The 15,590-nt window shown below is 39.8% G+C and overlaps 1 protein-coding gene across 2 annotated transcripts; it reads left to right on the forward strand.

Annotated features, from left to right (window-relative positions):
- Positions 1-3,854: 3,854 nt before the first annotated feature.
- saraf (store-operated calcium entry-associated regulatory factor) lies at positions 3,855-14,105 on the forward strand. 2 transcript variants are annotated; one of them, XM_072463908.1, is made up of 7 exons: positions 3,855-3,983; positions 5,040-5,221; positions 8,293-8,482; positions 10,062-10,331; positions 11,788-11,953; positions 13,377-13,507; positions 14,058-14,105. In XM_072463908.1, exons 1-7 carry the CDS (start codon positions 3,917-3,919, stop codon positions 14,081-14,083), a joined length of 1,032 nt encoding a protein of 343 aa, XP_072320009.1. In that variant the 5' UTR covers positions 3,855-3,916; the 3' UTR covers positions 14,084-14,105. The 2 variants fall into 2 exon arrangements, with proteins under 2 accessions (XP_072320009.1, XP_072320011.1); XM_072463910.1 differs by having other exon boundaries at positions 3,857-3,983; positions 5,043-5,221.
- The last annotated feature ends 1,485 nt before the right edge of the window (positions 14,106-15,590 follow it).

Consider the following 15,590-nt stretch of genomic DNA (forward strand, 5'->3'; position numbering starts at 1 on the left):
GAAACACATAGACTTCCAAGACTTTATAATTAAATACTATACTTTAAGTAAAGGTATTTTCTAAATCACCACTTATATTACATACAACACCATAAATATATAGCACGATAAAGCACAATTGAGCTGAAGAGGCCTCACATGTTATACTATGGTTAGGTGCTAATAAAGTAACACCAAATGCATAAGATAAGATAAGATATTCCTTTATTGTCCACACATGGGGAAATATCATGTCCCCCCCTCATGGTGAAGTAATTGCGGTGACGGACCCGTATTTTAGTTTGACTTAAACAAACTTTATTGATCCACAAGAGAAATGACCTGATGAAGGAAGCCTAGAGAAAACACAGAAGCCCGGGAATTGAACTCAAGACCTTACTGTCAGTAAAGAATGTGATCACCTTCAAACCACCTCCCATGTTGTTATTCTTAAAAATACTCATTAGAGTGAGTTTGGAGGAGCTAAGTATAGTTTAGAAATGCAGTATCTGTGTTAAGTTTGTTTATAATAGTTGTTAAAAATGGTCTTTTGAGGCTTGAAAGAACATGGAGTTGTTGTAGTTAAAAAGTGAGTAAGAATGAACAATAAGAGCCTTTTTAAATGCAGAAAACACGAGAAGGCACCTGGGTTATTTCATCAAATGTGTCAAATTCCAAACAAAACGACGATTGTAGATTAGGACAATGATAGTACATATTGGTATGCAAGACATTTTTATTACTGTAATGCCCTTCACTAAAACTCACTTTGCAATTCAGTTTATGGTTGATCCTGTTGCAAGAATTACTATGGCTTAATACATTAAAATATATATATATATATATATTTTCTTGTGCTCAATATTTATGATAAACTTATTTTTCTTTGCAATAGTGGTAACATTTTGCTAGTTTCTTTGTGTTAAGATTTGAGATAAGATTTTCAGTTGTATGTAGGCCATTGAAACTTATGAACGTATGTCACATTATATACTCCAGTTAACTATGTTTATTTAATGGAGTTCAGGTTTTTTTGTACTTTTGAATATTTTTTATAGTTAGGGTTATTATTATATTGTCTTTTGCCCATGAATCTATTACAAACTGTTGTAGTATTATGAAGTGCTTATCACACTTTTCCCCCCAAATAGATGTAGAATAGAGATGATGTAAACCGTGTCAATAATCCAAAACGTTCTTCTTTCTTCTTCTTTTTCTTCTTCTTCTTCTTTGGTGTTCTATGGCGTCTGGTATCCAAGTTGTTGTTGTTGTTGTTGTTGTTGTTGATTTATGGCGGTTGGAATCCAAGTGTTACATTACCGACTTTATTTAGACTTTATTCTTTAGACTTTTTTCTTTCGACTTTATTATTTCGACTTTATTATTTAGACTTTCTTCTTTAGACTTTATTATTTAGACTTTATTCTTTAGACTTTATTATTTAGACTTTATTCTTTAGACTTTATTATTAGGCCCGAGCGCCACAAGCTGGCGAGAGGCCTATTAATCTCGTAAGGCCGTGCGAAGCACGGCTGCGAAAGTGCGCACGTAGTGCGCACGAAATCGAGCGCGAAGCGCTCGCCCACTTCCAAACGCTCACTAACGCACTCCTTCACTCATGCACGCCCCGTGCATACTAATTAGTAGTAGGAAAATGGAACATTACCGTTGTAAACGGGCGAAGCCCGTGCAAAAGTTCGCACTAAACGAGCATTTTACATTGAGATGACGACCGCGAAGGTCGTCATCTCCATATAAAGCACTCATTTGCGCTAAGTAGCTCACGAATACGTTCCCCATCTCTTGCATGTTCCGTGCATATAAGCATGTAATGCAAAAATTGAACATTATTACTGTATAGAGGGCCAAAAACACAAAGTGGGCGGAGCCCACTCAAAATTATCGAAAGTACCCGTCAGTGACCAGGGACCCACACCATGAGGTAGGAAAGCGCGAGCGCTTTCCGAAAATGTATAGTTTATGATATTTGAAAAATGGGAAACATTGTTTTCGCATCGGAATATTCTTCTTCTTCTTCTTCTTCTTCTTCTTCTTCTTCTTCTTCTTCTTCTTCTTCTTCTTCTTCTTCTTCTTCTTCTTCTTCTTCTTCTTCTTCTTCTTCTTCTTCTTCTTCTTCTTCTTCTTCTTCTTCTTCTTCTTCTTCTTCTTCTTCTTCTTCTTCTTCTTCTTCTTCTTCTTCTTCTTCTTCTTCTTCTTCTTCTTCTTCTTCTTCTTCTTCTTCTTCTTCTTCTTCTTCTTCTTCTTCTTCTTCTTCTTCTTCTTCTTCTTCTTCTTCTTCTTCTTCTTCTTCTTCTTCTTCTTCTTCTTCTTCTTCTTCTTCTTCTTCTTCTTCTTCTTCTTCTTCTTCTTCTTCTTCTTCTTCTTCTTCTTCTTCTTCTTCTTCTTCTTCTTCTCGGGACCAACCCCCCTATTTTTCACCCAGTGAACATTGACGAAAAGTCACAAAAATTTGCACACCTCTAAAAATCGTGCCTCTCTACATTCTGGCTATTTCCCTTTTCTAAAATAAAAAAATTGGCGCGTCAGCGCCCCCAAATGTACCAAAAATGCATTGAGATGGGAAATGACCCAAAAAAAATCTGATCGTAGAATCATGAAATTTGGCGCAGAGGTAGATGGTGACAAGAGAAGTAAAAAATATTATTACGGCAACGTCGTCCGCCCAACCAAATGTCGGCCATATTGCTTCAAAAATGGCTAAACATGACTTTGGAGTTTTTCCAAACGTCGTACTTTTACGAACTCCTCCCAGGGCGTTGGCCCTAAAAAGCTGAAATTTGGTGAAAATGCTACTGAGGAGTGGGACATCAAAAGTTATCCAAATTACATTGATACCTGTCACGGTCTCTGAGCGGCGAAGCCGCAAACTGTAGCTAGAATTTCAGAAATCTCCCAAATTTAACATTTCTGCCGTTTGCGCAGATAAAGTCCGAATTGCGTCAAATTAGAATCAGTTGTTAAACTCTTTGCCCTAAACCTACTTGAAGTGAAATTAATTAATTTGGCGCCACAGCGCCCCCTACAGATTTTATATGGAGGTTAAATATTTAGTTTTGCGAAATTATATGAAATTTGACACACAACTCAATTTTAGCATCCCCATCAAAAAAGTCAATGAGACCCATGTCATAATTGTTATGGCGTTGCCGTAACGATGACCGAAACCTTCCATGTTATTCCAATGGGGAAATCTCCAGAACATGTTTACACTTTAGACTTTCACAAACTCCTCTTAAGGCGTCAGCCCTATTAACCTGAAATTTGGTGAGACTCATCTTCAGGATGTGGACCACATTTTTATTCAAAGAGTCACAGAGTCACATTTTGCCAAGAATTCAAAATAAAATTGCTTTTTGATGGTAAAACAAAGGGGAGAAGATGTGACAGCGTCACAGATTCAGCAGTAGGCGTAATAAAAGGACAATTGGGGCGCGTTAGCGCCCCCTCCTCTTGCGGCGTGGCGGCGGTGTGGCGAGGGCCGATCATTGCCGCTTGCGGCTATATTTTATACATTATTATTTAGACTTTATTCTTTAGACTTTATTATTTAGACATTATTATTTAGACTTTATTCTTTAGACTTTATTCTTTAGACATTATTATTCAGACATTATTATTTAGACTTTATTATTTAGACTTTATTCTTTAGACATTATTATTTAGACTTTATTATTTAGACTTTATTCTTTAGACATTATTATTCAGACATTATTATTTAGACTCTTTGTTTGCATCAGACACTGAGTTTTTCTCGTGCACGTTTCTGATTGGCCCAGCGAGTGGAAACAATATGACGTAACCAGGAAGCAACTCATGACGCGGAAGCAGTTCATGGATCTATCATAATATCGACGCAGTTTCGCTTTGATATCATAGTTTGCGGCTTGAATCCACGTTTGGGATTTATTGTGCAAAGATGAAGTGGGCATTAATCTTTTCAGCTGCGTTTCTGTTTTTGGAGCCTGTTTGTTGCTGGAATGACGGTAAGATTTGAACGTCCTGTGTTTACATTTTACCGAGTGAATGTAACGATTAGCTATAAAATATTACAATTCAAACTGTATTTTCTCTTGTACTAGAGTATTACATTGTTGGTGTATAATTCGAATCTATTCGCGCGTTTGTGAAACGTTTCAAAGTTTAGAACTCCTGGATATTTATTATGTCATAAAGAAAGATTAAAGCGCGTATGAGGCAGGTTTTCCTAATTATGACTTTGTTTGGTGGGATAGAACCTGTGGTAAATGTTTAACATCAGTCAAGTGGCAGTTTATGAAGAAATATTCAAGTTTAGATTTCAGGAAGTAAAAAAAGTAAAAAATAAAAATATACCGGAAGTAGCTACTGTAACTATTACGTAGTAGTAACGTTACTAGAATCCCTCTGTCTATGTCATTATTATAACAGTTCATTAAAATGGACACATTTTGATCAGAATGGGGAAAGCGCTTTATTGCCATTGTCTGAGAACAGAATTCACAAACTAGGAAAATGCTTTGGCATTAAAGTGTAACACACAACAAAGGATAATAATAATAGCAAAATATATCAAAATGGGCGTGTATAAAATTGCGGATTTACAAATAAAATAAAAGTCATAATTCTTCCAAATAGTTCATAAATCCAACGGCAGAGGGAAAGAAAGTGTTCTTGTGGCAGGAGGTTCTGGTCCGGTCTGTAGCCTCCTGCCTGTTCATTGACAATGGCATTAAACCCTTTCTGACTCTGAAATAGTCCAAATATATATTAGATAAGAGTTTAATAAGAGCGTTTTTTTTATCAGTTTTTATTATTTACTTTAGTACCTACCTTGTGTTGCAACACTGGCATTTCCCCAGTGTGGGACAAATAAAGGCTTATCTTATTTATTTATATAATATACATTTAATATATATTTGAAAAAAATAAATCCAGGTTTGTAAGAGTTGGTTGAGTCTTGGGGTCAGAAATCCTCCAGAAACTACAACTAAAGGTTCCTGCAGTCCACAGATGTAAACAAAGTGAAGGACAGTGTAAGGAAACCATGTCTCTCTCCTCAGCAGGTAGTGTTCTGCTGCGGGACATCCAGGTTCTGACTCTGTATAAGGACCGCTACACAACCGGGCGCCGGTCGAGTCCGATGCCCCAGCTGCAGTGTATGGGGGGCTCCGCCGGGTGTCACGCCTTCGCCCCTGACGTGGTCCAGTGTCAGAACAAAGGCTGGGACGGGGTGGACGTGCAGGTGAGCCAGTCAAAGAGGATTACATGGGTTTCACTGTTAACACTGCTACTAGGGCTGCAACAACTGTTGACTTTTGAAATAATCGTGTGGAGAAAAATAATTAATAATCAAATAATCATAGTCATACTTCTGGGGTGTCTGAACCTTTGTCATCGAGGGCCCATTTTGAAACTTATATGGAGCGTCCACACCTTTTAATAAGACTTGGAACATTAATATTAGGTTGGTATAACGTAAACATGTTTAAAAATGTTTAATTTTACAGTAAAAAGTTCTACTTTTTGTTGTTGGACCAACTTAGCAGGAAGCCGGAGGGCCAATAATTTTTTTCTGAGGGCCGCATTTGGCCCCACAGTTTGGACGTGTCTGTACTTGATCTGGACTGTACAGACTCTAAAACACACAAAGAGACATTTAGATCAAAAGTTCATAAATTACTTAAAACTAGCTCTTTCACTGGTCTAAGGCCAATTTATAGAGCTAGTAAAAGATAAGAGAGATATCCTAACGGTATAATTAATTGGTTGATTGGTTAGCTTTTAACCACTAAAGGAATTTTTTTAATTGCATTTATTTGCTGACTCTGTCCCAGTTTTCAATGATGTGCAAAAATAGTAATGATAGAGATGTTACAGGCTCTAAACTGCGACTTAGGACTGCAATTAGCTATTATTTTAGTAGTTGAAATATTCTGACTGAAGGCTTTTAGAGAAAGTTTATGAATTAAGTGTATTATTGATGAAAATTAGTAGTGTTTGATTTTTTGACATTTGTTTTTAATAATGCAGCTGTCTTTGTTACAAAACGCTCTGTTTGTATGTTTGTTTGCTTGTTTGTTTTAGAGTCTGTATAGGACATTAATTATGATTATCAAACTATGACTGATGATTGTTTGTTATAATTAAATGAGAGTTCTATTGTGGCTGTAGTGAAAGGGTTTAGGTTCATTAGGTCCTTACGTTTTGATAAGGTCAGGATTCTTCTGGTCAGACCTGTGTTCTTGTGTCATGTTGAGGCTGGACTCATGCAGGGCCGGCCCAAGCCTTCAGGGGGCCCTAAGCGAAAACATTTTTGGGGGCCCCTCACCACGTCATCAGAATCAGTTTTATTGCCATTGTCAGTGAACAATTCACATATGGGAACTTTCTTCAACGCAAACAAAGCGCAACAAAACTCCAGGGCATCCGTTTGCCAGTTAGTTTATTCTCAGCACCTCACAAGCTCAAATATTGATACTTATGATAATATTGAACTTAAATCCCACAATGCAACTTGGTATTCCGCTGACATCACCTCTAATCCCTGTACAAATAACACACGTCCCAGATATGTTTTTGGGCGTATTTGTGGGCGTTAAGGGTCGACAGCCACATTAACACATTAGTTTAAATTAATGAACAGGGGGGTCTGGGCGCCAGAGATTTTCAGACCTTTTTTGGGTCTTCTGGTGCATTTTAATGTGGTCCAGCCGGCTAAAGTAAGAGTAAAATGTTGAGGTTGTAATGCTATAAAATGATGATGTGATGAAACTGTGCCAGGAGAAAATCATTAAAGCCAGTTATTAATACATTAGTGTACTTAATTACTCAATACAATATTGGCTATGAAAAATAATTATGATCAAATTGATTCATTTTAACTGAAAATGTAAAAGTAATAGTTATCCTTACTAATTTATCTTTTACAGCTCCCAACTGTTCCTTCTTGCCAAAGTGACAAAACAAGTTATATTAAATTAAACAAATGGCATAAGCATTGCTTGATTAACAATTAACACTGATAAAACAGTGCAAACATGTTATTCCCAGAGAATGAACAGAACGAGAAGTGAAGGTCCAAACCTCGCTATTGTGAAGAGACTGTGTTTCTGCAGCTTTGCCACTTTTATATAAAAATATATAGTATTATTCTATAACAGACGTAATCATAATATGTCTGGTTATTTTTCACTATCAGTTTATTATAATTTATAACAAATAGTCTAATGATGCTTTTTAAATAAATGTAAATGTTTTATTGCTCTATTAAAAGTTAATTACAATATAAATGTTTGTTCTGATCAGAACACCACACACTGGACTCCTGCATGAAACAATGCTGCGATGTGATTGGCTGATGGACCTCACGTGCATAAACCTTTACGTTCCTCTCATTGCACGTTAAGAAGTCAAAGTCAAACAGACATCACGAGTCACGATTGATCTCACACATGGTGATGTGAGAGAGAGGGACGCAAACTCAAACCCGCTCATCTCTAAGTGAGGCTGCACAGGGGCCCGGGACAGGGGCCCGGGACAGGGGCCCGGGACAGGGGCCCGGGACAGGGGCCGCACACTGTTCACTCCAAAGTCTCACGTCAGAGGTTCTGGACGAGACGGCGCTCGTCTGGACCGGATCTCCGCCTCTTAGTGACCGGGGCATAGAGGCCCCTCACCGGCCTCACCTGCAGCTAACACGGGGCTGGTGTAAATGTTAAGCTCATTATCTTTCATTCAGACACATATTGTGCTCGGGGCAGAGCTCTCGTCGCCTCCAGCCTGAGCGAACGTGACAGACTCGTGTTGTTTCAAACAGCAGCATTAACCGTCTCTTTGTAAGAGAAGTTCAATACCTGGAGAGTGTTGTTGAGTTTGCAGTTTCTTTACATCGTCAAGAAGTTTCTTCTTTCGTTTTTCGGCATCGGGGGGATATATTCCTCTGGACATGAGGACCACGCAGGGACCACGTTCTGTTGTGTTTATGTTTTGCTCTTGTTCTCCTCGCGCACAATGAAGTTGCCCAATCAGCGCAGGTTTGGTGTCTTGGTTGCCAGATTGTCATTACAAATAAATGCGGTTTGTGTGTTATGTTACCGCTGTGTGCGCTGCCGCGCCAGCAGCGCTACTACACTAGTTGCACACGCTGCGCTTGCACTTCGCATAAAACGGGTTGCCAGATTGGGGGCCCTACTAACGCCTCGGGGCCCTACGCGGCTGCTTAGTTCGCTTATAGGCTGGGCCGGCCCTGGACTCATGGCACAAACACACAGGTTCGACTAGAAGAATCCTAAACTAATGCCTTCTACCTTGCAGTGGGAGTGTAAAACAGACATGGATAACAAGTACCGCTTTGGGCGCATCGATGTGAGCTGTGAGGGCTACAACCATCCGTCCGACCCGTACGTCCTGACCGGCTCCTGTGGGCTGGAGTACACGCTGGAGCTGACGGAGGAGGGACGCAGGAAGAACCAGGGCCAGAACCAGGGCTCCGGCGGGTTTGGAGGTACAGTGCATACTCTGGTACAAGTGATATTTCAGCATCTAGACCAGGGGTGGGCAAACTACGGCCCGCGGGCCACATCGGGCCCGCCAAGCTTGTCCAAGTAATATTTAAAACATTTTTATTTATTTATTTATTTCAGGCATCTGTTTGCACTTGTATCCTCAATAAATATGACGTGAAATTAATTAAATAATAGATTCAATAGCCTATATTTGACAGAAAAGTGATATTTTATTTGATATTTAATTTCTGGGATTTTTTTTTTTTTTCACACCAATGATCACGGGCTTAAACCTAAATACTGTTCATTTTCTGTTTTACTAATCTTTTTTTTTTTATTTATACGTTGTCATCTCATTGTCAATGACTCTTGCATGAGAGTCGTCCAGATGACTACAACTGAAGCTTTTTCTACTATAAATGGTATTGCCATTTCTTTTGTGGAAGAACAACACAAAACAACAGACAATTGAGACGTGAAATTAAAATAATACATGATTTTGTTTCCTGAAGATGTTAAAAGATTGAACGTTGACTTAATGATTGAAGAGTCCATCTGCGTGTGATCTAGTCTCAGTATAAATGCAGCTGTTCTGTGAAGGCCACAGAAGATTAAGAGAATGTTGAGGATCAAACAGCATCATGAAGTCCAGTGACCACAGCAGACAGGTCAGGGAGACAAGATGTGGAGTTTAAAGCAGCGTCACTGTTCAATCCATCCTCCGGGAATGGACAGAGCATGACACGACTGCAAATCTACCAAGACACGGCCGTCCACCAGAACGTACATCTGAACAAGGCCAAATGTTCTGTGTGGTGTAAAACTGACGGGCACATGACTCTGAACACACCATCTCTGTCAAACATGGAGGTTCTTCTGCTGGGACAGGGACGCTGCTCAGAGCTGATGGGACGATGGGCGGAGCCAAATACAGGGCAAAAGACTTGAGGCTGGGACAGAGCTTCACCTTCAGCAGGACAACGACCCTGAACATAAAGACAGAGCTGGAATGGAACGGTTTCAAACGACTGTGCACAAACGCTCACCATCAGATCTGACTGAGCTTGAGCTGATTTACAGAAGAAGAATGAGCAAACATGTCAGTCAAAGCTGGTAGAGACGAACCCCAAAAGACTTGCAGCTGTAAATGCAGAGAAAGGTGCTTCCACAGAGTATTGACTTTAGCACGCTGCACTTTTCAGAATTTATTTGTAAATCACATATGATTTTCTTTTCACGTCACGTCATTTCGTATTGTTCTTTCACCAAAAAATGCCACTAAAATGTATTTGAGTTTGTGCTTGTGACAGGACAAAAGTTCCAGGAGTTCCAATACTTACGTAAATACGCTGTAAACAGAACAGTTTTGAGCCTAGAGTTGAACATTGTCAGAGCAGAGGCCTGTCTCACATCTTCAGGACGACTCCTCCAGATGTTAGCTGCATAAAACTGAACACCTTTTTTTAACATTATTCCTAGCATCATAAAATATAGAAAATATACAAAACTCCAACTGAAATTCAAAATCTGTATTTGTAAAACGATATAACCTTCTACATGGTTGTTTTTTGTTGTCAGGTTTTGCGTCCAGTTTCTTCAGTGGTTCCTCTGGTCACAAGTCCCAGTCTCCTCCGCCTCAGAGCTCGTTCCCTTCGGATGGAAGCGACTCTGGAGGCCTGCTCGGTTTAGTGCTGCTGCTGCTCATCGCCTTCGGGATCTACAAACTGTTCCTCAGCCAAAACACTGCGACTCCGGGGCCCCAGCCCGGTGGGCCCCAGCCCGGTGGGTCCCAGCCCGGGGTCTCTGCTCCTCCTCCTCCAGGGTTCCATCCTGACTACACCAGCACAGGTACACAACACTCAGGCCTGTTACCATTTAGACTTGTTTCATTTGCTCAAAAGATAAAGCAAAACCTGACCTAATGTAAGAAAAAACACGTGCAAGATAAAACGTGGTCTACTCTTTAAGTTATAAACCGGTTTGTGTCTGGACTAGATCTGTTTTAGCGCGTTCACACTTCAGAACTTTCATATTTGATTTAGTCCAAAGTCCAGGCCCAAACAGCTGGTCCAGGAAAGAGAAGTGGTGTCGTTCGGGATCGAGGTCTGGTGCAATGTGAACATGAAAGATTAGACCAAAAGTGACACAGATCAGACCACGCGGGAGGAACGTGAGGAAGAAACGTGAAGTGAAGGGGTGAGACAGAGCCTGAAGTGAAGGGGTGAGACAGAGCCTGAAGTGAAGGGGTGAGACAGAGCCTGAAGTGAAGGGGTGAGACAGAGCCTGAAGTGAAGGGGTGAGACAGAGCCTGAAGTGAAGGGGTGAGACCGAGCCTGAAGTGAAGGGGTGAGACCGAGCCTGAAGTGAAGGGGTGAGACAGAGCCTGAAGTGAAGGGGTGAGACAGAGCCTGAAGTGAAGGGGGTGAGACAGAGCCTGAAGTGAAGGGGTGAGACAGAGCCTGAAGTGAAGGGGTGAGACAGAGCCTGAAGTGAAGGGGTGAGACAGAGCCTGAAGTGAAGGGGTGAGACAGAGCCTGAAGTGAAGGGGTGAGACCGAGCCTGAAGTGAAGGGGTGAGACAGAGCCTGAAGTGAAGGGGTGAGACAGAGCCTGAAGTGAAGGGGTGAGACAGAGCCTGAAGTGAAGGGGTGAGACAGAGCCTGAAGTGAAGGGGTGAGACAGAGCCTGAAGTGAAGGGGTGAGACAGAGCCTGAAGTGAAGGGGTGAGACCGAGCCTGAAGTGAAGGGGTGAGACAGAGCCTGAAGTGGTTAAAGTCTACAGTAAAGTCAGGTCTAATGCTGCTTTGGCACGGCGGAGAGCTGGTTTAAGTGTCAAATAACTACAAACAAATCTGCCAAAATACAGCCAGCTGCTTAAAATATTAGCTTTATTTGTCCTTTTGATTTTGTTGAATTAACAAATGCACTTAAAGGCTTTTTCCAGAGCCACTAAAGCCCAGAAATTCAGTGAAGTCAAATTTCAGCTATTTCAAACCAAGTAAAGATTGAAATATGGTGACGAACAGCTTCTAGATAGACAATATGTATGAATTATTTGTGTTATTGTTGACTCTGTTTTGATATATAATATAGGACTTTTCCTGTGTTTTAGAGTCCATATAACGATTACTTATAACGAACTTTGATTATTTAAATTATTCGAATAGTCGACTAGTCTGATTATTTTTTTCAGCCCTATAAGGAATTGCAGTTTTGACAAACCTTGAGTCTCTAGGATGTTCACAGACTGATCATTCGATACAATAACCTGAGGTTTGTGTTAATGTTTGCTCGTTGTTTGGCAGGTTATCCCGACGCTAACCCGAGCTACGGCTTCAGCAGTGACTACACGCAGGGCCAGAATCCGTACACCGGGGGGCGCTCTACTCACAACACTGGGCCTGCAGGAGGAGGCTTCTGGACCGGGATGGGAACAGGAGGAATTCTGGGATATCTGTTTGGCCGCCAGAGGTCAGTGTAGTTTGAGGTGCAAATGAGGTGGAATAGTACTTTTGATCTGCTGTTTGTGCTGCGCTCGTCTGGGCCGAGGTGAGAAGGAGCTGTGGACCTGAGCAGGAGCTGATCTGTGCAGAAGATGCTGCTGCAGCAAGTTCAGATCAGGCCAAACTTTACTAGAATGTGTTCCTTATATTTCTATTTGGATCAGTTGGTTGGATGTATGAAGTTATTGGAGCAGAATGGATTTATAAATAAGTGCTTTGTGGATAAACATGACATTTCATACATTTTCTTATTCAGAGTAAATAAATGACACATTTGGTAATTTTTTTCAAAAATGTATCGAGATATGTATCGTATTGAGGTAATTGTATATCGGAATATACGTGTATCGGGATATATATCGTATCGTGATCGCAATACCCTCCCTGTCAATAAGCCACAGGTGCCCACGTTGTAACATGAGATATTTATTCATAAATGAATGAGGTGGTGATGCGTCTTTTGAACCGGGGGCTCGCAGCGCACCCGAGGGCCCCTGTGCTGCCGGACTAATTAGACACATTTCTAAGTGAATATGAGTTGGATTGTAATAATACACACAGCATTTTGAAGTTTAACAAACAGAAACACATCACAGCTGTCCAAAAAAGCTGTGCAAAATTTTTATCTTTTTTTTTGCCTTCAAAGTTAAAAAAAAAGAAGAATTTGCCTACCGACCGACCCACTTGAAAAATGTTGGGTCGGGTTACAGCAAACAGACAATTTATTTGGGGCAGCCTTATCTATATATTCTTTACACAAACATGTGACACATATTATAACACATATTTAATTCCAATTGAGTCTATTCCAAGCCAAAATAAGTTTATGGTCTTACCTTTACAATTAGATAAGCCGGGTTGTAAATACGACATAAACGAGATAGCGCAACAGTCCGCGGGCTCCGGAGCAACAGTCCACGGGCTCCTGAGCGCCCTCTGTCATGAGGCAGGCGTATTGTTTGCCTCAGTGAACTTTTACTGCTGTTTGATAGTGAATCTGAGCCTAAACACGTTTCACAAATACATTTCATATATTATCCAGCATATGTAAGTACAGAGCCCATCGTTAGAGTATTTCATTTGTTATAAACAGAGGAACTGCACTGTTAAAAATGGAAAAAAGACTGTTAATGTTACGGTCCATTCACGTTTTGAACCTTGACAAAGACATTCACCGACACATTTGAGCTCATTCCTGATGCTTCTTAAAATATGGTTGTAATATGGTTGTTAAGTTTCAGTGTAGTTGGCTCCTCCCTTCAGAGACGTTTGAGCAGCGTCAGGACTGAAGAAGCCACTTGGATGAGACAAAATGTGTTCGAAGTGACAGAACTCGAGCTTCTCCTGCTACGGCGTAACCCCATCTCCGCTGACATGTTTTATGATTTCAGGTCCCAGCCGTATCCGAGTCGCGGATATTACGGCCACACAAACAATTACTCCAGACCCTTCACTTCGACTTACACCTCCTCCTCCTCCTCTTCCTCCCCCTCTCCACCCTCCGGGACCAGGACCGCTTCAGGTCAGACATCAAGCGCTTCTCTGAGGACTAAATCAGGACATAATCTGTAATAATAACCATAATAATAAGGTTTACAGTTTTACCACGCCCTCTTTGTGGTCCATTAATCCATTGGCAGGACATGTTTTTTGTAGAGAGAGTAACTGTGCCATAGTTTGAGGACCACAGACAAAGATTAAATTATACTGACAGATTTTTAAAAATAATTTATATTTTATTTTTGTACGTTTGATCCCGTTTTATTTTATTTTAAATCATTATTACTACTTTTATTTGTATGCCTTTTTTTTTTTAAATGACAAACAAATAATAAAAATATTTAACCAATAATAAATGACTAATAATAAAGTTTAAAATCTGTCCTTTTTGCCATAAGCTGTATAAAACGGTCAAGTCCTGTTAATGACAAACCTTAAAGTGGCTTTTGCTGCTGAAATCACATGTAAATAACATACAATAATTTTGTGTTTTTTCTCTTATTGCTGGACATTCACGTCTGTAACGAACAGCGTAACTTCCCGTGAACTCACTCGCTCTGTTTGTGTTGCAGGTTTTGGAGGAACCAAAAGAAGATAGATGTTTTGTGAGTGTGACGTGTTTAAAAGCTGTGCAGAGTTCAGGAGTTATTACCGTCAATGAAAGCAGCTTTAGGTTTTTGAGCCTATATTTTTATTAATACATTGTTGTCATTTAAGTTGAGAAACATTTTTAATATACAGACTTTTTATTCACAGTTCTGTCATTGTGTGGTATAAATATAATCTGATTGAATTACCTGTTATTTCAATATTTCATGATAATTTTGTCAACTTTGCTGTGAAAAGTATTTCTGTTTTGCACATAGTTCAGTTTTTACTTTTATTTGAAGGTTAAACATAATATAAAAAGTTATAAAACATGTATGCAATGCTTTGTGAAAAACAATAAAACATCAAATCGTCTGTTTAAATTGTGTTTTGTTCAGTGATGTTTTCATCCAGACACTTAAAGTTGTGAAGAGATTATTTATTGAAAACTAATCAAAATACATGTTGTACTTTTAAGTATAAAGTGCATATTAAAACATCAGATTATAAGCGTCATCAAGGCAATAAAATCTCTCTTACTGACAATAAAATCTCTGTTTGCAATTTAAAGCAGGACTAATGTCAGGTTTAAAGGAGACGTGCTTTTTTCAGGTACTTAATATTTAACTGTAACATAAGTAGATCATCATTTTACATTTTGTACATTAAAACAACATTGTTCTAAAATGTCTCGTATAAGCTCCGCCTCTTCATAGTCACCAAAACATGCAGCATTTTTAACAGCTTTTTCTTTTTGAAAAGTGGCTACCTGACATTTCAGAGCCCCACATAGTTCACTCAGAGTCTTAACTGTTTTCAAACAATTGTAACTAAGTACAGGGATATGGGCGGGGATAGGGGGCAGGGGAAAACAGGACTTTTCTGAGCACTCGAGCCTCCGTTACAGAACAAGATGAACTCAAACATGCAGGAATCGATCAAAATACAACTTTGCATAAACTAATGATAAGGAAACGCTGTCATAATGAGATTAAAAGTCCTTAAAGTTGACTTAGCTTGTCACGTCCCGTTTAATGTATAAATATATCGACCAAGTACAAAAAAGTGCATTTTCCGCTCCGGTTTCCTCCCGTTCCAAAGGCCGGACCCTCGTCTTTCTCTCTAACAAACCACGGAGCGAAGATTTGCTGTCGATTTACAGAAAATGTCAAATGTGCTGTTTATTTTCCTCGTGGAGCTGTGCGTCCTGTATTTCCTCCGCTTTGCCTTGTTTCATCCCAAAGCGCGAGGTCAAGACTGAGACGGAACACGACAGAATTAACCAAAGAAAAAGATACGTAAATATACAGTATACTCGAGCAGTTTTAGCTGTTTCCTGTTGAATAATTGCACAGCAGTGGTGAAATGTAACAGAGTACACAAGTAAAAGTACTGTCAAATTTAAAATGTAAGTTGTAAGTGTCTGTACTTTGCTCTCTTTTTACTTTTGCTTTTTGTCACTACATCTGACATCAGGCGTTTTCTTTTTTACAAGTTCAAGCTAACAAAGAACATAA

Source organism: Eucyclogobius newberryi, unplaced genomic scaffold (assembly GCF_026437365.1).
Source record: "Eucyclogobius newberryi isolate DKJ021-1_F unplaced genomic scaffold, fEucNew1.0.hap1 SCAF_4, whole genome shotgun sequence".
NCBI lineage: Eukaryota > Metazoa > Chordata > Actinopteri > Gobiiformes > Gobiidae > Eucyclogobius > Eucyclogobius newberryi.

What these genes read in the sequence shown, in the direction of transcription:
- saraf (XM_072463908.1), top strand. Translation starts at nt 3,917, where the DNA reads ATGAAGTGGGCATTAATCTTTTCAGCTGCGTTTCTGTTTTTGGAGCCT. An exon ending in GGGACGGGGTGGACGTGCAG is followed by an intron (nt 5,222 to 8,292) that starts GTGAGCCAGTCA and finishes TCTACCTTGCAG; the next exon opens with TGGGAGTGTAAAACAGACAT. An exon ending in TATCTGTTTGGCCGCCAGAG is followed by an intron (nt 11,954 to 13,376) that starts GTCAGTGTAGTT and finishes TTATGATTTCAG; the next exon opens with GTCCCAGCCGTATCCGAGTC.